Raw genomic sequence first — 22,661 nt, 5'->3', positions numbered from 1 at the left:
GGTGGGGATGGAAAAATGCCTTGGGTGGTGGGATCGGATTGTAGATGGCGGAAGTGTCGGAGGATGATGCGTTGTATCCGGAGGTTGATGGGGTGGTGTGTGAGAACGAGGGGGATCCTCTTTGGCGGTTGTGGCGGGGACGGGGTGTGAGGGACATGTTGCGGGAAATAAGGGAGACGCGGTCGAGGGCGTTCTCGATCACTGTGGGGGGGAAAGTTGCGGTCCTGGAAGAACTTGGACATCTGGGATGTGCGGGAGTGGAATGTCTTATTGTGGGAGCAGATGCGGCGGAGTCGGAGGAATTGGGAATAGGGGATGGAATTTTTGCAGGAGGGTGGGTGGGAGGAGGTGTGTTCTAGGTAGCTGTGGGAGTCGGTGGGCTTGAAATGGACATCAGTTACAAGCTGGTTACCAAGCTACCTAGAGTACACCTCCTCCCACCCACCCTCCTGCAAAAATTCCATCCCCTATTCCCAATTCCTCCGCCTCCGCCGCATCTGCTCCCACGATAAGACATTCCACTCCCGCACATCCCAGATGTCCAAGTTCTTCCAGGACCGCAACTTTCCCCCCACAGTGATCGAGAACGCCCTCGACCGCGTCTCCCGTATTTCCCGCAACATGTCCCTCACACCCCGCCCCCGCCACAACCGCCCCAAGAGGATCCCCCTCGTTCTCACACACCACCCCACCAACCTCCGGATACAACGCATCATCCTCCGACACTTCCGCCATCTACAATCCGATCCCACCACCCAAGACACTTTTCCATCCCCACCCCTGTCTGCTTTCCGGAGAGACCACTCTCTCCGTGACTCCCTTGTTCGCTCCACACTGCCCTCCAACCCCACCACACCCGGCACCTTCCCCTGCAACCGCAGGAAATGCTACACTTGCCCCCACACCTCCCCCCTCACTCCCATCCCAGGCCCCAAGATGACATTCCACATTAAGCAGAGGTTCACCTGCACATCTGCCAATGTGGTATACTGCATCCACTGTACCCGGTGTGGCTTCCTCTACATTGGGGAAACCAAGCGGAGGCTTGGAGACCGCTTTGCAGAACACCTCCGCTCAGTTCGCAACAAACTACTGCACTTCCCAGTCGCAAACCATTTCCACTCCCCCTCCCATTCTTTAGATGACATGTCCATCACGGGCCTCCTGCAGTGCCACAATGATGCCACCTGAAGGTTGCAGGAACAGCAACTCATTCCGCCTGGGAACCTGCAGCCTAATGGTATCAATGTGGACTTCACCAGTTTCAAAATCTCCCCTTCCCCAAATGCACCCCTAAACCAGCCCAGTTCGTCCCCTCCCACCCACTGCACCACACAACCAACCCAGCTCTTCCCCTCCACCCACTGCATCCCAAAACCAGTCCAACCTGTCTCTGCCTCCCTAACCTGTTCTTCTTCCTCCCACCCCAAGCCACACCCCCATCTACCTACTAACCTCATCCCACCTCCTTGACCTGTCCGTCTTCCCTGGACTGACCTATCCCCTTCCTACCTCCCCACCTATACTCTCTCCACCTATCTTCTTTACTCTCCATCTTCGGTCCGCCTCCCCCTCTCTCCCTATTTATTCCAGAACCCTCACCCCATCCCCCTCTCTGAAGGGTCTAGGCCCGAAACGTCAGCTTTTGTGCTCCTGAGATGCTGCTTGGCCTGCTGTGTTCATCCAGCCTCACATTTTGTTGTCTTGGATTCTCCAGCATCTGCAGTTCCCATTATCTCTGATATCAGATCTTCACTCGGGTCTTGCAAAATAACTAGACCGACATTTTTTAGACAATGTTTCCACCAAACGTTTAACAGATGTGTATACTTCATTACTTTCTTTTTCTTCCAGCCAAGAAGGCGGAGTTCTAGGTTAATGTGAGTTCATTTTCTGCGCAACGTTTCATGACGCCTGCTTACAACGACTGTGCGGTTTTGCAGAATCACATCAAAGCTGCTAGGAATGTGTATTTCACTTCCTAAATGTGTACTTTGCTTTAGAATCTTTACTGAATGGTGAGATTGTGTCAACAAGACAGACAAGGAATGAACAAATGAATAGGAGCTGTCAATAAAAGATATAGTTGGAGATGCTGATTGCAATGTTAATGATTCTACAATTTCTGTTTACACCTGATCTGGACATTCTTTGAACTTGTTGCATTGCTGTCTCCTTTTGCCTGAAAACAGTGTCTTTGTTCCTCCATGTCTTCTGCCTTCCACTGCCACAGACCTTTTCTTTGTTTCTCCCACTACCTCCAATTGTGCCTACTTCCCTACCTCCGTACTTAAAATCTAGTATATCTTTAACTTATTCCTGTTCTAATAAAATCTCATTCACCTGCCTTCTGTTTTCACAGATGCTACCTGACTGAATAGTTAATTTCTGCATTTTCTGTTTTTATTTTAAATTTCTAGCATCAACAAGATTTTATTTTTGTATTAGATTACAATCACCATCTTGGTTACAATTCAGTTTTAATTCAAAACTCAAACTAACCATTATTTAATCAACAATTGAGTTATCTGTTTGAAACATTAGAAGTCTTGGAACCTTAGGCAATTATTATCACAATTCTAATTAAAATCAATTTTGACATTCTACACCAGACATATATTCATTTAGGAGACATCTGACAGTTTAATGATTTGTATTGTGGGGAGGTCCAACCTTTTTAAAATTGGAAAAGCTCAGCTGGTGAATGATTTACGTGTGATGAGATAATACTGTGAGCTTTTTGCACAGCACTCCCTGCACAATGCAAGGAAGCACATGCAATCTCTGTTCATGAGAATGTGACAACACCCCCACCCCAACCCTATGTGCAGAGATAACATTCAAGGACAGATGAGAAAATTGCATCATACAAAGTATCCGTGTATTTTTATAAAATTGGCCAGAATTTTCACAGACCAAACTGAAAATCACTAAAGACAGATGTGCCACTGTAACTATTATTGACTTTGTTAGCTTTTAGCTGAAGTAACTCAACAGTAATTAGAAACTTTGGTAGCTGGCAGAGTGACTCCCTGATTGTGGGTATTAAGTGTGTGACTTGTTCAGTTTTTGAGGTTTTATATATCTGTGTTGGACTTGTGGTTTGTTTTTATCAAATTTGCTTGTGGGAGTATTGTGCTGATACACTGAGACTTCTTTTTTGGCATAGGTCTCTCTGTGCTTTGAGTTGAACAAGTTTCCCAGGAGATATTTGATGATGTCAAAGATTTAGAAATTGTGCAGTCCTGTGCATGCTGGAGTCATTGCCTCTAACTGGATCTCAATCCTTGTTTCTTTTCAACCAATTTTATCTCTGATTCCCTCCTCTCCCATCACCCACTCCATTTTGAAATGGTTCATATTCTGATACCATGGGAATTGGCAGCTTTCAGCATTACTTCATCCAAACCACCATTCTTTGTGTGAGCTTTTGCATGCGCCATCAGGCATACTGTTTTCCCTTGGCGGGCGTGTAACCCCCAACAAACTTGATCCACATTCAGTGTCAGTAGTGATGAACGCCAACTTACCTCATCCACTTTGAAATGAGGAACATTATCAAATCCAAAATGCCCTGGCTAAGATCAGCTAGTGCAACATAAACCTCAAATGGATTCTGATGCCTTGGTTTCTGGTACTTGTTATGTTCTGATTTTTCTCCCCATTTGTAAGAAATTGTTTTGCCCCCTCCTTATTCACATAGTAAAAGTTAAATTACATGGGTGTTCCTAACCAAAAATTCAAGCTGAATTTTCTCTCGACAGTTTAGCCTCTTCTTTGAGCCTTTCCAAGAATGAGTGGGCATATTATCTAGCGATTCTATTCGTTTTGTGCTTTCACTTCTCTTTTTCCGTTGCCTCTCCTGAACTTAGTTCCTGTTATCTTATACTATAATTGAATCTAGGTATTACAATATTTGCTTGATCTTTTGTGAAATTGCTTATGATATCTTCACACAGTGACCATGTAATTTATTACATAGCCCTTTTGTATTGAACAGGCTTTGATATGCCTGCTTTCTGGCACCAGATCACAACCTTGCTTGACACAATGAGCAGTAGTCTTTTTGTTTATCAGGGGTATGGCACACTTCAGAATGAGAATTCATATCTTGGATAACATGAAAAGAAAACAACATCAGGCCTCTCAAATCTGTTCTATATTCAATACAATCATGGGTGATCTTCCACTTTCTAACCTGTTCCCTATATCACTTGATTTCCTGAGAAAACAAAATTCTATCTATCCCAACTTTGAGTATTTAATAATGCAAAACACACCATCTGCTACCTTTGTTCACTCATTTAACTTGTATATATCTCGCTGCATTCTCTGTCCACTCCATAACTTAAATTCTCACTTAACCTTGTATCATTACCAAACTTGGATACGTTTTTCTCTGTCTTATCGCTTGAGTCATTAATACAGGTTATAAGTGGCTCAGCGCAGACCTTGTGATATTCTGAGTTATAGTCCGCCAGCAAGAAAATTCCTATTTATCACTACTGTGGCGGTGACCCTGTATTACTTCGTACAAAGTGACCAGTACCTGCTTACACAAAAGGCACAACATGGTCGACACAGATTGAAACAAAATGAGACAGCCTGCTGTAACATTTAAATGAAATAGAATGGTACCTTTGAGCAAGACTACTCCAAGGACAGCAAAAGAGCTTTACCGCCAACCATCTGGGACAGTTTTGATAAGAGAATGCCTAAGAACAGACAAGTGGTTAATTCCAGCCTCGTTAGTGAAAGGATGATTGTCCCAGTAATTGAATAACATCAGGTGTGAGTATCCATCTATGAACCAGCCAGAAGCAGGTGCAAAGACAACAGCTAAAGTTATTTCGTAGTAAATTGTTGTTTCTTTCACGTTACTCACAATAGTAAGAAGTAGGTTGTAGTGAAACATTCTTCAGATAATCATAGAATCAGTTTTCAACATAAAGTATAACCAAAGTATAATACAAGCATGAGGGAAAAAAATTTAAACCTCGATATGAAAGCTAATTGGCCGTAGGAAATGCCGCCTTTTATCCCTGAACAGAATGGATTGTTCACAGCCCGTTAATTACGAAGAGCTAACAGTAGAAGTAGCTGTATAACTTTACACTTTATGACTAACTTTTATTAGAATTCTTATAGCAAGTTGTTAAAACTATCTGTCTTTTATATTTTTACATGAATGATTAGAACAGTGGGAAATATGGGAGGGCTGACTGAGTTTGATAAAGGCAGCACATGGAATATAATGAATAACAGAATTCAAGCTGTCCTTGAAGATAAGCAAGCGTGAACAAACCAGAAGGAGTATAGCCAGTAACATTGGAATGTGAATGAATGGGATGCAAAGAAAGATCCCAAGACCTAGAGATTATAATGCCTGGTAAACCCCATAAAATCATGGGAACTTGGGGCTGTCCATACGAACGCCCGTCATTGATCAGGTGTCCTGCGAGATTAGATGTATGGGTTAAATATAGGGGAAGGACTGTGATTACACTATTTGATTTTTGTAACACAAAATGTATAAAAATGCTGTATTTCACTATAAAAATCAGTATATGTCATTGATCTCTCTTCTGATCTGAGCCAATGATTAAGGGAAAAATTGCTTTCTCACGTTGAGGCCAGATTCAAAGAAGATCCTTTGACCCTTTCCTTGTATCAACTGGTTTCTGCTTGAATAAAAGTCTTCCACTTGCCTGAACCCTGACTGCCCAAGAATGGCCTAATCCTGTTCTTAATTCTTATGGTCTTACGGAAAGATGTAAATGCACTGGAAGTAGTTGAATGAAGATTGATCAGATTAATACCTGGAATGGGTGAGTTGTCTTATGAAGAAAGGTAGCACAGATTAGTCTTCTATCTACTGGATTTTAAAACTGTGAGTTGATTGAAACATGCACGATCTTGTGTGGTTTTGACTGTGTGTGTGGAAAGAATGTTTCCCGTTGTGGGGAAATCTAGAACTGGGTGACTATTTAAAAATGAAAGGGTCAACCATTTAATACAGAGATAAGGAGACTTTTTTCAAAGTTTTGAGTATTTAGAACTCACTATCCATCAGCCTGGAGGGGGATAGAGTGGGGGCGGGTGGAAGTGGGGAGGGTGTGGATTGGATATCAGGGTTAGGCAGGAATATGGAATGATCAACTGAATCACAAACTTATTGAATGTCAGCACAGGCATGAAGGGCCAAGTGACATGCTCCTCCGAATTGGTATATTTGTGTATTCATCTGTTTTTGGCGGAATTGTGGCCAAGGCAATAAAAGAAATACCATTTTCCCTTTGAATAGTTGACCAAGTTTCTTAGATTTGAGATCTGCTAACTCAGTGCAGACTAGGAATTGAGCTCGCATCTGTCAGCCTTGCATCCCTGTACATTGCCTTTAATGATGGACAGTTAGTAGAACTGCTGTGATTTTTTCTCTTCACCTTGTTCTCATATAAGATTTGGTTTTTTTTAGGCCAAAGCTTAAGGGTGTAACTTTTGTGCAAGTGATGTTTGCAGGCCTTAATTTGAGCCCAGTGAAATGCGAATAAAATACTGTTGCAAGGGAATGAAACCAACTTCATTAAGTAATTAATCATAGCATGTAATTATTATTCATCAGGATCACTTTAATTTAAATAAGTAAAAATAAAGCTTAAATGTTTTAAAAATTTTTAACCAGCACTTACATTCTTTGCAATGAGATTGAGTCATTTACAACATTTAAAAGACATTTGGATGAGTATATGAATAAGAAGGATTTAGAGGGATCTGGCCAAATAGTGGCAAATAGGACTAGGTTAATGTAGGATATCTGGTTGACATGAGCGAATTGGACCGAAGGGTCTGTTTCTATGCTGTACATCTCCATGACTCTCTGAATTGTTAACAACTTCAGGATTGCACTTCAGTTCAGAATTTTTGAGATAAAACTCCTGAAAGGCCAGGAGCAACCTTTACTCAACATAAGTAAAAGGTGACTTTTTTGGCAAAAAAAATCACTTGGGTAGCTTTACACCATATATACAGAAGGTATTTGCTTTGCATTACAATACTAACAACCGCCATTCTCCAAAGATTTAGTTTGGCTTTTACTTGGCATCTTGCATTTCTTTTTACTCTTCCTAATAGAAGCGTTACAGTTTGTCAGTGAAACCTCTGAAGAAAAATCCACGAATGAAAGAGGTTCAATCCACTGCGGTGCAAGCATTCCTTAAACGCAAAGAAGAGGAGTTAAAAAATAAAGGTATGCTAATAACTAGAATGTGCCTTCTATCATAACAAACTTTCTGCTACATTTTGTTCAGCTGTCTGTAGTACATCTACCAGCCCCAAGTAACTGATATTTCTGAGGATAGAAATCACAAAGCAAATTTGAGAACTAATGGAATATGTTAGCGGTGTCATTCAAAGCGAAAAAGCAGTTTATAATTTTATCATAATTAAACAAAAGGGTGTTGTCCATGCCGGCTATAATATTTCCTCATTTCCCTTGTGGGTACTGATTCATGCCAGTTTTTCTGGCAATTGCCCAGGAGAAGCTTAAGTCATCATAGGCCCTGAGGGCCATAGAGCCACTCTCATCACAGACGACTGGTGGTGAGATTAACCTGATGGTCACCAGGCTTCTGGTGAGGTTGAGAAGACAGGAACTTCATGGTGACCTCAGCCAGTGTAAGGATTGAATCTGCGCTGTTGTCATCACTTGGCTGCATGGCTGTTTGTGATGCCAAGCTGTGTTATGACAGTCTGCAGTGGTAACGGAAATCACTTTAGTCTGACAAGTGAGGTGATTGCTCTATTTAAGCTACCTAAACCAGAATATAGCATGTCTAGCTAAGGCCTTCCCCATTTTTAAAGAGGATAGGAGTGTTAAATCGGGAAATTATAGATGCAGCAATTTAAGCATGCTGCGGGGAAGTCAGTAGAATCTGTCATTAGGGCTGAGTGACTGACTTAAGTGATTAAAGGATATGTGAAGTTATGTAGGCACTTCAATAAATAAGATTAAGGAATGATCTAATTCGGATGCTTAAGATGATTAAAACATTTGCCAGTAAATAGAGGGGAAAAAATCCTGTTTATTCTAGTTCTGGATTCTGAACCAAGGTAGCATAATATCATAGGAGCTGAGTTGTTCACTGACAATGTAGGCATTAATGGAAACAGAATTCTGTAGCTTTTCTCTCCGCTGCTGCCCTCCCTAAAAAAAGCTGCATTGGAAATCCCAACGCTGATTGTTGTTTGTTCGGCAAGACTGTTGAAGAATATGGAACCAAGGCAGGTGAATGGAGTTGTGATGCTGATCTGATATGATTTTATTGAGTCGTGGACAGGTTGAATGACCTATATGAGTTCCTATATTTTCAATCTTAGAAGTGAGATATTCTTCAAAAATAAAATGCCAGCAGTTCAACTCTTACCAGCTTTCTAAATCCTAAACAGTGACTTTGAAAGCTTTCAGCATCTAATGTTACCATTAATTGCATTGACATCAGGTCACCACCTTGTATGCCTGAAAAAAATTCCAAACTCCTTTCCATTTTAGCTGATTTATGCAAATAGCCCACAAGAAATCCAAGGTTATTGTGTGAGAATAAACAACTGTTAGTTCTCTTCTGTCAAATAGATCTAATCAAGTTGCAGGGCCAAGTATTTGAAATTTGACCCTAGAAGGTGTGTAAGCTAAAAAAAACCTGACCTTCTGTTAAAAACCATACAGTGAAAGGGTTGAGAATCAATCTTTTTATTATGGTTTCATATCCATAGTTTTTTTGTTGTAAGACACAGAATCTCTTTTATTTTTTGAGTAACTATTTGTTCAAACTAACTTAGTTTAATCAAATGGTTGCAGACTTGGACAGCTCGATTGAAAGGATAGCAATATGTACCTAGACCTCTAAATTTTTCTGGAGCTGCAGAGTTTCTTGCTTGTCTTCATTTCCTCTGTACGGTGATGTATCCTGTTTTGGTCCAAAGTGGTTGACCTCACACTTGTCTATATTGAAATCTGATTTTTCTAGAGTTTTGTGCATTCACTTAATCTAGTAGGATCTCTTGGTAATTTGCTTCCCAGAATGGTAACTGACACCAAAAATAATGGTTTATGTTTAAAACATTATGGTCTGAAGTGATAAAGTGTGAGGAAAATACTTCTTGCTCACGGAGCTCCCTTTTATATAAGGAAATAGTACAGAAGACACCGAACCATTTAAGATGCTCACGCCACTTAACACAATGGGCTGTGCTGAACCTGAGTGTCCTTATTGGAACAGTAGAACTCTGAACAGTTAAACTGCTAGATGGATAAAAAATGATTCTCTATTTATCAGAGATAATGGTAACTGCAGATGCTGGAGAATCTGAGATAACAAATTGTGGAGCTGGATGAACACAGCAGGCCAAGCAGCATCTTAGCACAAAAGCTGACGTTTCGGGCCTAGACCCAATCACTGAAAAGCCTGATGAAGGGTCTAAGCCCGAATCATCAGCTTTTGTGTTCCTAAGATGCTGCTTGGCCTGCTGTGTTCATCCAGCTCCACTCTTTGTTATCTCGGATTCCTAATTTATGACATGTTTTCTTGGAGTTGGGTAGTATTTAAACCTGAAATCACGATCGATATTTAAAATAGGACATTTATGCAGCAGCACTTCACGATGATGATGTTATTGGAACTCACTGGCAGGGCATGAGATGATTTTGGGTAGCAAGAAACTACTTTTTGAAAAACCACAAGAATACTTCTGGTATGTATTTGTGTTTTCATTCTTAGACAAAGGATAACCTTCCCTAGTAATTGAGACCAATGTGTGAGGCTTTATAGTAGAAAACTAAAATGGCTAGGATGCTGGTATTTGTTTTTGGTTTTTGGTTTATTTTTATATGCACGTTAGAGTTTTAATGAACTTACTGTGCTTAGTGCTTTGCTGTTCAGGCACCAACTGTAAATCTTTCATCATTTTTAATGTAGATTTAGAAGAAAGACGGAGAAAGGCGGAGCTGCTTGCAAAACGAGTTGCATTAAAACATGATCGTAAAGCGAGAGCAATGGCTACCCGTACGAAGGACAATTTCAGAGGCTATGATGGTACTCCTGTGGAACAGAAAAGCAAGAAGAAAACATCTGATGATGAACTAAAGGACCAAAGAATGGATGACTGTAATGAAGAAGATTATTACTATGAGGCAGCACAGGGTGAGGATGAACTATCTGAAATAGAAGATTCTGAAGAGTTTGAAGAACATTTTGATGAGAGACCAGTTAAACGGCAGCACACAGAGGTACCAGTTAAGCGGCTTAAACGTCAACACAGAGAACCTGTGGTGTCAACTAAGGAGCCAAAGAGACTGGGCAAAGAACCTGAGACATTTACAAAGGAACCAGAACAATTGTGCAGAGAGGCTAAGAAATCTAAAGTTCCAAAGAAACCACCATCAGCACCCATGAACTTCACAGATCTCCTGAAGTTGGCTGAAAAAAAGCAGTTTGAACCAGTAGAGCTAAAGCCAATTAAAAAAGTGGAGGAGAAGCTGTACACAGCAGAGGAACTGAAAGAAATTGAATTTTTAGAACGCAAACGACAAAAGCAAAATGACAAAAGGAAATCTGAGAAAGAGGGCACTTTATCACATCTAACTAATTCATCCAAGAAAGAATCTTCAACTAAAGACAGTAAAAACATAAAAGCTGTGCGAGATCCAGGAGTGAAACTTAATTTATTCAGAGAAAGTAGCTCAACATCTGTTCATGGAGTTAACAAGAAGCCAAAAACTGCATCAAGCGAAAAACCTTCATCTTCAGTGTCTTACAAAACACCTACACGGGAAACGTCCAGGTCTTCAGTAGGAGTTGGACATTCTATTTCCAAAAATTCCAGTAGTAATGGTGGAAAGCTTGTACTAGACAGCTCAGCAAAGTCTAGAAATAGCTCCCAAACACAGAGTAAAGGATTGAAACCTGGATCAAACGGAACCCATTCCGCAGTGTCTTCAGAAAACAATCAGAAAAGAACTGATCAGTCCACTTCAGCCAGGAAAAATGACAGTTCCTCCACAAAACATGAAAGGACAGGTGGTTCAAATACATTGCACTCCAAAAACACAAGTGGCTCAGCTTCTGAACGGTCCAAAAGTTCCAGTAGTGTAAGCCAAAAGCGACCAACCTGCTCAAACCAAACACGATTGAGCAATTTGGGCCAACATAAACCAAGCAGTGTAGTTAGCTCTGGGGCTTCTCGTCCCAGCAATATGGGAGGCTCCGATTCCATACGACCTAAAAATACAAGCCATTCTGGACCTCCAAAACAGAGCAATACAAGTAACTCTGGGTCTGTGCAATCAAGAGGCGTGAGTACATCAGTACGGGTAACTGGTTCTGGATTGGTAAAGTCCGGAAATTCTTCTGTTTCTATTTCTGGACAGCATCCAAGCACTGATACTGGACGACCCGGAAACAGAGTTGGAATGCCAAAACCTAAATGTACTGTTGTATCAGAAACAATATCCTCAAAGAACTTCCCATCACGACCCAATAATGGACAGATGAATAATATAAGATCGGCTCCACCAGGGTACAGATCGTTGGCATGCCCATCAGGTACTTTTAACAAAAAATGACAAATGTTGCTAAAAGGAAATAATTTTTATTTAACGTGGTGTTCAAACACTTGGAGCATAGTTGGGGAGGGGGGAAAGAAGCAGACTTCTCTTGACTGAACTCAAAAAAAGTGAGAGATCACAGTGGGCCAGGCAGCATGCATGGAGAGAGAGCAAACTAACGTTTCGAGTCTAGATAACTGTTCATCAGAGCTGATGTACAATGTGGAGGGGGCAGCATTTGTGCAATGGAGGGAGTGGGGTGTGGGAGCGAGGGTGGAGGTGGAGTACTGGCAAGTGTTGATTGTTCAGATTAAGTTATTGGAATGTGAGAATGGCAGAGCAGTGATGTGTCTAACTGCCAGACTGAAAAGAAGAGATAGTCCTACTGGGATGGGGAGGTGGGGAAGAGAGGACATCATGACAGGGAATGTAACAAGTAAAGCTAAAAGAAAAGGAAGGAATGAGAGTTGGTTCACATTTGAAGGTGTTGAACTCAATATTAAGTCCAGAAGGTTGTAAGCCACCTTTTCTTCCCTGAGGTTACATCTATCTTTCTGCCTGTTGAGCCATTTAGGTCTCCCATGTAGCATCCATGGCCATTTATCTATTAACATATAAATATTCCCATTAAGAATTACCATGAATGTTCACAGTATGAATGAACCAAATTTCACTGTAGACCTTTATCTGTTTAGACTTCTTTATTTTAGAAAATTGAATTTTGGTATTTAAAAAATTATGCATTCTCTGCTAATAGTGCCACAGGACGATTAGCAACTTGCGTTGAAATGAATATTGCATCCAAGATTTACTTTCAGTGGGGTCTCATGTGCCAGTGAATTTAAGAAAATATCCAGGAAAACAAGATTGCAAAAAACAAAAGTAAGCCACAGGTGTGCTTTCTCAATGTGGCTGCAAGGAATGTTTAGATTAGAAGACTATTAAAGTTCCTACAAAGAATTTGTAGGTAAAGTCACCTTTATATTCTATAAACTTGCATTATGTTGCACAGACTAGAAGATCCAGGATTCACTTTCTTTTCTTAGGGTGGCCAAGATTAGCTAACAAACAGCTAGCATTGTAATGTGGCCTCTGTGCTCTTTGGCTGCATTCAAGTAGCTCGATTTGTACACGTGGAAAGGCATTATAGAGTGCTGGGAAGCCTGGCAAGACTGCTGAAAAACTACTCTTTTGCATGCTCTGTTCTTTGTTCCTGACTGATCTTTAGCAACAATTAGAAGTTGATAGGTGATTATAACATACTGTCTCTCCAAAATGATACAGTTTTGCCTGGAATTTATAGTGAAGCTATATTTAACAATCAGGCAGACCTTAAGAAATATCTGCCTGTAGCGGGGTGTGAGATGTGTTGGTCTGTGTTCATTAACTGGCATTGTCAATGTATGCATTGTAAAGTTGCATTATTTTTTGTTTCTGTGCGGCAGTAGCTCCTGCAAGGCCACCTATACCTATATCCTATAGGCGGAGGCTGGAGGATGACGATGACGAAGATGATTCGGAAATGGATGATTTCATTGATGATTCTGGGGAATCACAAGATGAAATCTCAAAACATATCAAGGCTATCTTTGGATATGACCGCACAAGGTAAGACAAGCCATATCGTGATGGGTTCTGTTATGGAGCATATTTTTATAACCATAGAAATGCCTTTGCCTTTTGTAAGGACTGTGTCCTTTTATCTTTGCGTTCTTAAAAGCTATGCACTCGAGTGAAAATGAACTGTTCTTAAAATAACTGTTTGCAAGAGTGGGTGCAACTTTGAAAGCAAGTAACCCGATACCCATGGCAATCACTGTGAACAACTGTTTGAATGAGCAGTAAATCAAGTTCAGATTGTAGGTGATCTGGAACCAAGTGTGTGTACTGATGTAGCTGTTGTTGGCAGTGAGTTTGATTGGACTGTGAACTAGTGACAGTTATCAATAACAGAACATTTGCTTGTCAACGACTCTTTGATTAGTTCTCAGGTTGCTGAGCAGTTTAGAGCTGGAAACAACTTAGAGAGAAGTATGCTGATGTTCTCGCAGTCCAAAAGCTGCCTATTGCTGCAGTGAAAAACTCAGTTTCAATCTGAAGATAAACTTAACGAACCTTGCTTTCAGCAGTTGCTGTAAGCTGTAACTTCTGAATTAATAAATCCAGTGCAGGAGCAATATGCCAAATGGCCCCCTTCTGCACTGTAACAGTTCTGATTTTCCAAGTGAATCAGCAACTCTGTGGCTGGGTGTCTGGCTTGCGATGCTGTGATGTCAACAGCATGGTTTTAATTCACACACCAGCTGAGGTTACCATGCAGGACCATATGTGGTCCCTGCCTGCAGTATGGATCTTGCAATTGCTCCTGGGATTGCAGGCTTAGTTAAAGATTTGTTATAGCTTTTTTTTTTACAGGTTTTACTGTCGTTATATTTTACTAATATAAGATTTTTATTCATTTTGCTTAATTAAAGTGCAAAAAAAGTTTTAAGGGTCTATAGTGAACAGCTGAGGTTTTTTAATTTTAAATTCAGAAGTTTAAAAAGTCTACCTTTGTTTTAGAGGGATTTTACACATTGCAAAGATTTTTAAAGGGTTTCTTTTACAATGCCAAGGTTATTTTTATGAAAAACCAAACGGTTTTTTTTTAAATAAGGAGTTGTTTTTTTGTTTTGGGGAGTCCTACATGTGATCAGCTCTGAAGAAAATTTTTTTGTTCTTTAGAGAATTTAGTGAAAAGTGGTCATTTTTATTCAGTTAATCAACTAAGTTGTTTCATTTAACTTTTATGTATTTGATATATACTTTTCCATTTTAACATCTTCTGCAGGTAATGAAAGTTAGTTTATTTTTTATATAAAATGCTATTGAGAACTTTATTTTAGACTTAATGTTATTAAGGGTATATATGAGGTACAGAGTGAGATGGCTAGTAGAATTAGAAAAATCGTTACACAGCAATATCAGTTTGGGTGACTGTCCGGAAAGATACGAAGGTAGTTCAGAAGTCTCTGCTGGCTACTCCCTTATCAAATAGATTTTCAGTTTTTAGAACTGTAGAAGGGGATAGTCTCTCCAAGGAAAATGACAGGGCCAGTTGGTTATTGTACACTTGGAACAATTCTTATGTTGGGCAGCGTTTGACAAGATTTAATAGAATATTGTTACAGGGCATTCTTCTGTCAGGGACATGTGCTCTCTCTCTCTGAAAAGGCTTCAGTTATATTTTGCAACTAACCTCCGAAGTCCGTGAAGGAAGAATGCAGAGAGAGCTTTAAATGGTTCTGTATTTCTATCTGAGCATGCATACTTGATTTAAGTATTGTACATCAGAATGTTCTCTTTTGTTTCATCCTATTGAACAATGCAATATCTGGGGCCTTGGCTGGCTGGCTGACTGTCTGTCTGTCTATAAACTGGGTGCTTAACATAAACCAAGAGGTACAAAATTTGTGCTCCTGAGATGCTGCTTGGCCTGCTGTGTTCATCCAGCCTCACATTTTATTATCTTGGAATCTCCAGCATCTGCAGTTCCCATTATCTCAGGTACAAAATTAACATGGTTGAAGACAGACTGAAACTGAGGCTGCTCACTTTCAGTATCAATGCACTTGAGTTCTGCCGAAGTAACTACCAGGATTAGAGCTCAGTATGCAAAACTCCTCGGCACATTATACACAGCTAGGAATCCACAAGACAGAAGAGAGTGTTATGATCAGGTCGTTGGATTAATCCAAAAGCTCAGGCCAATTCTCTGAGAATATGGGTTCAAATTGCACAATGGCAACTAGTAGAATTTAAAGTAAATGAATAAAAAAAGTCTGGATAGTTTCAGGTAGTTTGAGTAATGGTGACCCATAAATTGTCGTGGATTGTTGCCTTAAAAAAAAACCTCATCTGGTTCACTAAGTTCCTTTAGGGAAGGAAATCTACTATTTTTGCCTTGTCTGGCCTACAAGTGTCTCCGGACCCACCACAATGTTGTTGGCGTGAAGTTGGCCACTGAAAGACCTAGCAAGCCCCTCAGTTCAAGGGCAGTGAGGGATGGACAACAAAATACTGGCCTGTCCAGCGATGAGCATATCTTAAATTTGTGAAAGAAGCCTAAATGGTTTGTGGTCTCACACCTTGATTTATGGCAGCGAAACGTGAATAATTACAGCTTCCAAAAAATGAAGTTAAACAGTTTCATCCTCACTGTTTTCATGGCTTCTGGATATCTTATGGATGGGCTAAATGGTTGATAAGGTACTCCTTTCAAAGCAAGTCTCAAACATGTTGCATTAATGAGTCAAGGCAACTTTGCTGGCTTGGACAGGCTCGCTACCTGGAATATGGATGCGTAGCCATGGATTTTCTGAATGGCAGGACCTCCAGTGTCAGATGACCAGTAGGCTGTCCACAGCTTTGCTTCAAGGATATTTACAAGTGTGAAATGACCACTGTCTTCACATTTATTACTACACCTCCTACTCACTAGCTAATAGAGAAATAGTGTCATCACCTGTGGCTTCGTGTGTGCCACCATAGTGGTAGTTGCTACAGTGACTTGGTAATGAGTGGGAATGCTGAAAGCAACAACCCAAATGGCATCTAATATCCACTTCTGACAAACCTGTTTCTCATGGATTGGTCTCTTCACCCATCAAGAAAGTGGCAATTTATGAAATTTTTTCATTCCCAGCAGATTAGGTTTGTTGCATGTCCATATTTATGGAGATGGAAGAATGTTGAGCAGTGCAATGCAAATTACAATCAGACTTAACATTCCTTTCTGTTTTTCATTGTTTTGTCTGCCCCTCTCTTCCACTACTTTAACTGTTAATTTATTTCTTGTTGTCACAGTGCTTACTGTTACCAGTCACCAAATTGAGAATGTTTCAAACTTTGCACCAATAATTAAGTTTCATTCTTACCAGGTAGCATGGGTAAGCTCTTCCTTTTCAGTACACAACTGAGCAGATACCCTTTTGTGTAAGAATGCTACCAGTCAGTCCAGTTTCATATACTGGTGGTCAAAGGAATTTAATGATAATTCGCATTAAAATTTAAAATTTGTTTTACTGCAGAGTCCCCATTTAAAGTTGAGTAAACAATGACATTTAACAGACTTACAGCTGATTTACAGCATCGCAGTTCTTTTGGTTTCTGTTTGTCATTTAACAGATGTTGTGTTCTGTGCCTCACCTGCTCCAGAATTTTTCTGGAAACAGGAGGAGGCTATTCACTCTGAACCTAGCTGATTAAACACTTCATTGTCTTTTACTAACTGTATTCCCAAAGCCCTGTATGCCACTGGCAGTCAGAAATCTGTCAATCTCTACCTTAAACATACTGAAAGACTGAACATCTACAACTCGATGTGGTAGAGAATTCCAAACCCTCTGCATTAAATAATTTCTCCACATCTCCAACCTAAATGTCAACCCCCTTATTATTAAACTCCATCCCCAGTTTTAGACTTTTCAACCAGAGGAAACCTTTTACTTCTATCTGCCCTGTTTATCCCTTCTCAGCATTTAGCTTCTGTTAGAAACATCCTTTTTTACTTCTAAATTCCCCCAAGTCTGTCGCTATCACAGGGTTGGGTAATCCTGCTCTGGCATAACTCCCACTTTGCTTCTGCTGCTACTCCATTTCTAACCCTGCTACTCTTCACTAATCCAGCTCTTGTTCTCACCCTCTATTCCTAGGTTTAAAATCTCTGTTTGTTTCCACCTGTTGGAAGTTTTGCTGCTCTCTTGTGCTTCTTTTCTGAGCTTACTTCGAAGTCCGTGGCTCCACCACGTGTCAGAGGTTGACCACTGTAGGACATCAGCAACCTGCCCTGGCCAATGACTGCCACGAGGTGGACCCTTGTCAAATACAAATTCATCTGCAGTGTAATTTATTGACAGCATTTACAATAGTATTGCAGTTTTAATTTTTTTCATTTTCATGGTTATCTTATTCTGGAATGTTGACATTTAACAATATTTTAAAACTGCTTTTTGCAGAGAAAAGTCCTGAAGTACCCAACTGTGCACCATTTCATTTATATTCAGTGATTTATTTTGCAAGTTATTTCAGCTAGAAATGTGCAGTACTGCTCATGTGGCACAGTGTTTCTGCATGTACACTTATTTTCTGGGTTACAAATGTACAAAAGAACAGAACTGCAAATTTAACATTGATTTCTATGGGAATCTGTGATTCACTTGAAGTTGATTTACTGCAAATCTCAATTTTGGCTAAATCAACTTCGTGAGGATTTCCTTCATAAGATGTTAGTTAGGAGGAGGAGGCCATTCAGTTTTTATTCAATGAATTTAGTCGTAGGTACATATAATCAATTATAAAATCTCAGTGATCTCATGTTCATTCATCTTTGCCTGTGTGGAGCCAAATATGATGCCAAAGCAACAGGGAGGTATTCTGCAGATGAGATTACTTAGCCCTGCTTCAAATCCATAGAATGAAAATCTGGTCATTGAGTATAAGGACTTTGAATCAGTTAATTCACTAGCAGTTTACTGGTTTGGACTATCTCATATCCAGTTCACAGTGAATGTTAACATGCAGCACAAAAGTATGTACTTCTAAAACTGACTTTAATTGGCAGTCTCTGACAGAAGCCCCAAGGTAACTTGTGTGACTAATCATTGAAGCTGGTGAAGGTAAGGGAGTGCTTCCATGATCATTTGACATGGGAGTACTGGAATTTGACTCTGGTTGAAATCTAATACTTGTCATTTTGTTCCAAATATTAATTACTTCATACTATAGCACCATCAATATGTTGCAAAACAAGCAGCAATAAAGCAATTAAAGCAATAAAATAAATTTCATGGTAGTCTAAAGATACCCATGCATGGCCATTTTCTACAGTGCAAAGATTGGAAAGTATTTCCTAATTAAATGGGACAAAGGGAGATTTTTGAGCATTGTTTTATGTTGCAGATATAAGGATGAAAGTGACTATGCTTTGCGATACATGGAGAGTAGCTGGAAAGAACAACAGAAGGAAGAAGCCAAAAGGTAAAATTTCAGCATTGGTACACCTCCAGATCTTGCCTAGAACTTGTGTTGCTGGCAATATTAAATGCTTAGCAATAGTCTAAGTTTGTAACTCACTGGTTTCTCAGTATTGCAAAAAGTATGTCATTTATACTTGTGTGCTGTTACTGGTGGCTTTAAATTTTTACAAAGACAGATGCTTTCAGTGCTTAACTGCCAAACATACACATGTTGTTTACTAGTATAGTTTGTGACTGAAATGGGACATGCTTTTGAATTGGCATTGCCCTTTTTTCTCAAGTTATAAGTCTTTGTTAGAACAGTCCTCCACTTGAGTACAGGTTGCCTTTTTGTAGCCTGCTAAAGTGACTGTTATTCAAATGTAAATTTCAGCAGATTTGTTAGAAACAAGGGCAAAAACTCCATTCAGGAAGCAAATTACTGGTTAACAGTTAGAACCGTTACCCTAGCTGATTCAGCACTGAGCTGCAGTGAATTGGTTTAATGCTTCACCAGCTGTTAAAGTGATTACTTAGACTTTTGGGAAGTCCTAATATAATGAATTGCATAACTGAGATTGGGCTCAAGCTAATACTTCATATTCCAGGATCGTACATAAAAGCAATTCTTTAATGGAGTTCTGTTACAAGTTCTCTGTTGTACAAGTAAACAGTGGGCTACTGGAAAGTGTGTTCTCCATGTTCTGCTCATGCGTTTCAAGCCTGTTAGCAGAAGCATGCAGCAAAAATCAGAACCCAGTAATGTGGGGTGCCAACTCATCAGCATCATGGAGACTAGCATTGTTATTTTTATGAATTCAACAAAGTAGTCATTATGCCTTTTACAATTGATTTTAATTTTTTAAGAATAGGCAAATGTGCATTAGGCTACTTCAGCAATGAATTAACGTATAATCACTGCTGGGTATGTGAGTACGGCAACCAGTGTACATTCAGCAAGGTCTCTCAAACAACAATAAGATAAACAAGCAGGACATTTATTTTGGTTGAAGAATAAGAGTTGGTCAGACTTGAGGGAGTTGCCCTGTTCTTCAAACAGCACATGGACTCTTAACCAAAATATGGCACCTCCATCAATGCAGGATTTCCCTCCAATTTTGGAATGTATTATCATAGAAACACCGGATCTTGCATCAGAGCTAGATACCATTTGGCCCATCATGTTTCTGCTAGTCTGAGAAGTTTAACTCACCCTACTTCCTTGCTTTGTCTACAGTTCTAAAACCTTTGCCTCTTCAAGTATGCTATCCAATTCATTTTTAAAAAGTTCCTCTCCTCCCCTTTCAAACAGAGCATTCCAGATTTTCAGAGCATGTCAAATTGTGCTCAGATCCTGGAATGGATTCTTAGGCATAGATGAGCATTCTATCACTAAACTTGATGAAATTTCACATTTTGAGGCTGTTTGCGATGACCTATAATGATAAAGTATGCAACAGAAATGCTTTTGGTGTTTCGTAGTCTGAATGGTGTTCCATTAAGCTTAGTATGAAAATAAGTTTTTGAAGAAATAAATTTCTCGGTTAGTAACTTGTTTTAATGTTGTAGCATTTGAAGCTTTAGAGTTACAAGCTAATGGCATTAAGCTATCCATTCATAAACTTTGTCCTTAAAAATGGACTCATTGGAGGATTTGAAAGTTGGTAGCAGGAGGTGGCAGAGCTTTGAAGAAAAACCAAATGTTTGCATTTGATAAGTTTTGATATTTTTCTCTCTGCAGCTTGCAGTTGGGTATGATGGAGGATGCAGAAGAGATGCGAAAAGAAGAAGAAGAACTAAGAAGGAAGATGAAAGCTAAGAAACGACGCCTTTAGTTAATTGAAGAAATCACAAGAAATTTATTTATTATATTTATATACAAAATCTGGTTATTTACAAAAAGTAATATGCACTAAAGAATTTACTTTGTGAACTGTGGAACTCACTAAGCTGATCGACCAATTCAATAGAAGATATAAGTTAGCATTTGAATAAGTTGTGCAGGTAACTGGAGTAATTTTATCTAATTGTATGGTGCATCGCCAATTTTTTTTCAGTTCCTAGATCGGATGCATTGGATAAGTTCACACAACAGCAGATTTGTTCTTTCATTCTTTGTATTCCATAAATTTTAATTATGGAGTTAAGGACTTAGGTTGCTGCAAAGTATTGATGTGTATAATGTTAATGTTTTTTGCATTTCAGGCTTAAAGGCAAAACCATTTTGTGTCTTAAAGATTCACCACCAATTATCATTCGACTTTGTTCTGGTTGATTTAAAATTTGTTCTTTTTCCCCAGCTTCATTTTTACTGGAGATGGGTGATGTGGTGCATTAGCCACAGCCTCGCTATCTCAACGTTATGAATTCAAATTTGCCCCAGACTCAAGAAGAAATGTCTCCTCTGTCTGCTGGCCAAATATGAAATGAGTTTATGTTCTTTCATTACATGAACTTCCAGTACATAACTGTTTCTGGTTTCATGTTGCAGTCACTGATACCCTACAATGCTTCAAGTGGTCAATAGAAAAATATAACAGTATCATGAAACTACTTAGCTAACTGAAGCAGATTCCACTGAGTCTCTTAATTATAGCAACAAAATAGACTTTAAATGTTTTGTTTTTTTTGTCTCCATTATGCCGTCTCTCAGATTTTTCCAAACCATGACATTTTTGAGCAAGGGGATTTTTCCTAGCAACTGTTTTAAATTTAATTTTCACCTTTTTAATTTTATGTCCTCTCAACCAATCCCCTAATTTTGCTGCTCCTCTGTGGTTGAGACAGAAGACATATTGGTGGAACATTATAGAATGCTTTTCTCTGCACACAACTGTGCCATACTTCCTTTGGGCATGTTTGATGCTGGCAATAGGTGCCTGAAATGGAATGGCACTTTCCCATCACTCTGAGCACAATATTTTCTAAAACCAAATAGGTTACTGATTTCTGAAGTGCGATTTGTTTAAACCTATAGCTAGGTGTGCTAGTGAAAAGGTTAAAGATTACAGTTGAGTAAAAGTATAATAAAATACATTTTGTAATTTTTTGAGAATGATGCAAGTACAGATGCATTAAATGTAATTGATACTCTGTACAATAAATTTTTATCACATAGTTTATCATAATATCTTGTAATATCTCCTCTTTTAGTCATCTTAAAAATAGGTTTGACTATTTGTACATGTTTAAATTGTTGGAGCAACAAACTGTTATGTCATCGACCTCATTTACTTGGGGTTCATTTTGAGAATGTTATTCCAAAAGAAAAACATTCGATGGATGTTTTCCAATTGTGTCTCGATATTGGCAAATTGGTGCCAATGTATTGGTAAAGTGGAATATAAAATCATGTTTTCAGAGTATTTATTTGAATGACAGTGGTCATTGCAAGCTAGACATCTGGGATATTGGTTCAGTTTAACAGCACAAAACCATTGTTTTCATTGCAAGGCTTATTGGCTAGGTGTAAACTCCTGTAACTTTTGCCCACTTTCATCTAAAGGTAGGGTGAAGAATATCAAATTGATGCTTAAAAGATTAATTTGCGTTAAATTTCTGCAACTGACAATGCTATTTGAGGGCATCTTGTTTGATATACTGATACTTTAAAAGTGCCATGTTGCTACTATATACCTATCTTTTGACCTACCTAAAAATGACAGTTGCATTGTTGAAGCAACACAGGCCCATCCAATAGATGTTGCTGTCATAGGGCAAATATTAGATGTTGGTTATTTTGGAAATTGAGAAGGGACTCCTATTAATTTATGCTGTATATTTGTTATACAACAGCACCTTGTATTTATATAACTATTGAAAGTAAAATGTCCAAAACTGCTTCACGTAAGTGTATTCAGACAACTGACATTGAACCATTGCGAACACCATTACCAAAATCTTGCTCAGAGGTATGCTTAAGTTTTAAAGAAGACAGACAGGTGAAGAGGTTTAGGTAGGGAATGATCACCAGTGGTGCTTTGCTAAAAATCTGGAATATGAAAAGGCCAAAACTGGAGGAGCTTTGATAACTTGGACAGTTACAGGAGCAATGGGGAAAGGGAAGG

The 22,661-nt window shown here is 39.4% G+C and overlaps 1 protein-coding gene across 3 annotated transcripts in view; it reads left to right on the top strand.

Annotated features, from left to right (window-relative positions):
• Positions 1 to 21,712, top strand: part of spty2d1 (SPT2 chromatin protein domain containing 1) — a 30,817-nt gene extending 9,105 nt beyond the window's left edge. The window contains exons 2-6 of one of the 3 annotated variants that reach the window (XM_048545894.2): positions 7,132 to 7,246; positions 9,972 to 11,597; positions 13,048 to 13,207; positions 18,539 to 18,616; positions 20,336 to 21,712. In XM_048545894.2, the coding sequence (XP_048401851.1) occupies positions 7,132 to 7,246; positions 9,972 to 11,597; positions 13,048 to 13,207; positions 18,539 to 18,616; positions 20,336 to 20,429 (2,073 nt within the window). In that variant the 3' untranslated portion in view covers positions 20,430 to 21,712. Of the gene's footprint in view, positions 1 to 7,131; positions 7,247 to 9,971; positions 11,598 to 13,044; positions 13,208 to 18,538; positions 18,617 to 20,335 lie in introns of all 3 variants that reach the window. The other 2 variants (XM_048545893.2, XM_048545895.2) reach the window with 2 other exon arrangements.
• The last annotated feature ends 949 nt before the right edge of the window (positions 21,713 to 22,661 follow it).

The sequence above is a fragment of the Stegostoma tigrinum genome, chromosome 17 (genome assembly GCF_030684315.1).
Source record: "Stegostoma tigrinum isolate sSteTig4 chromosome 17, sSteTig4.hap1, whole genome shotgun sequence".
NCBI lineage: Eukaryota > Metazoa > Chordata > Chondrichthyes > Orectolobiformes > Stegostomatidae > Stegostoma > Stegostoma tigrinum.
The sequence above is the reverse complement of the archived record's forward strand: the minus strand, read 5'-3'. Positions and strand labels throughout refer to the sequence as shown.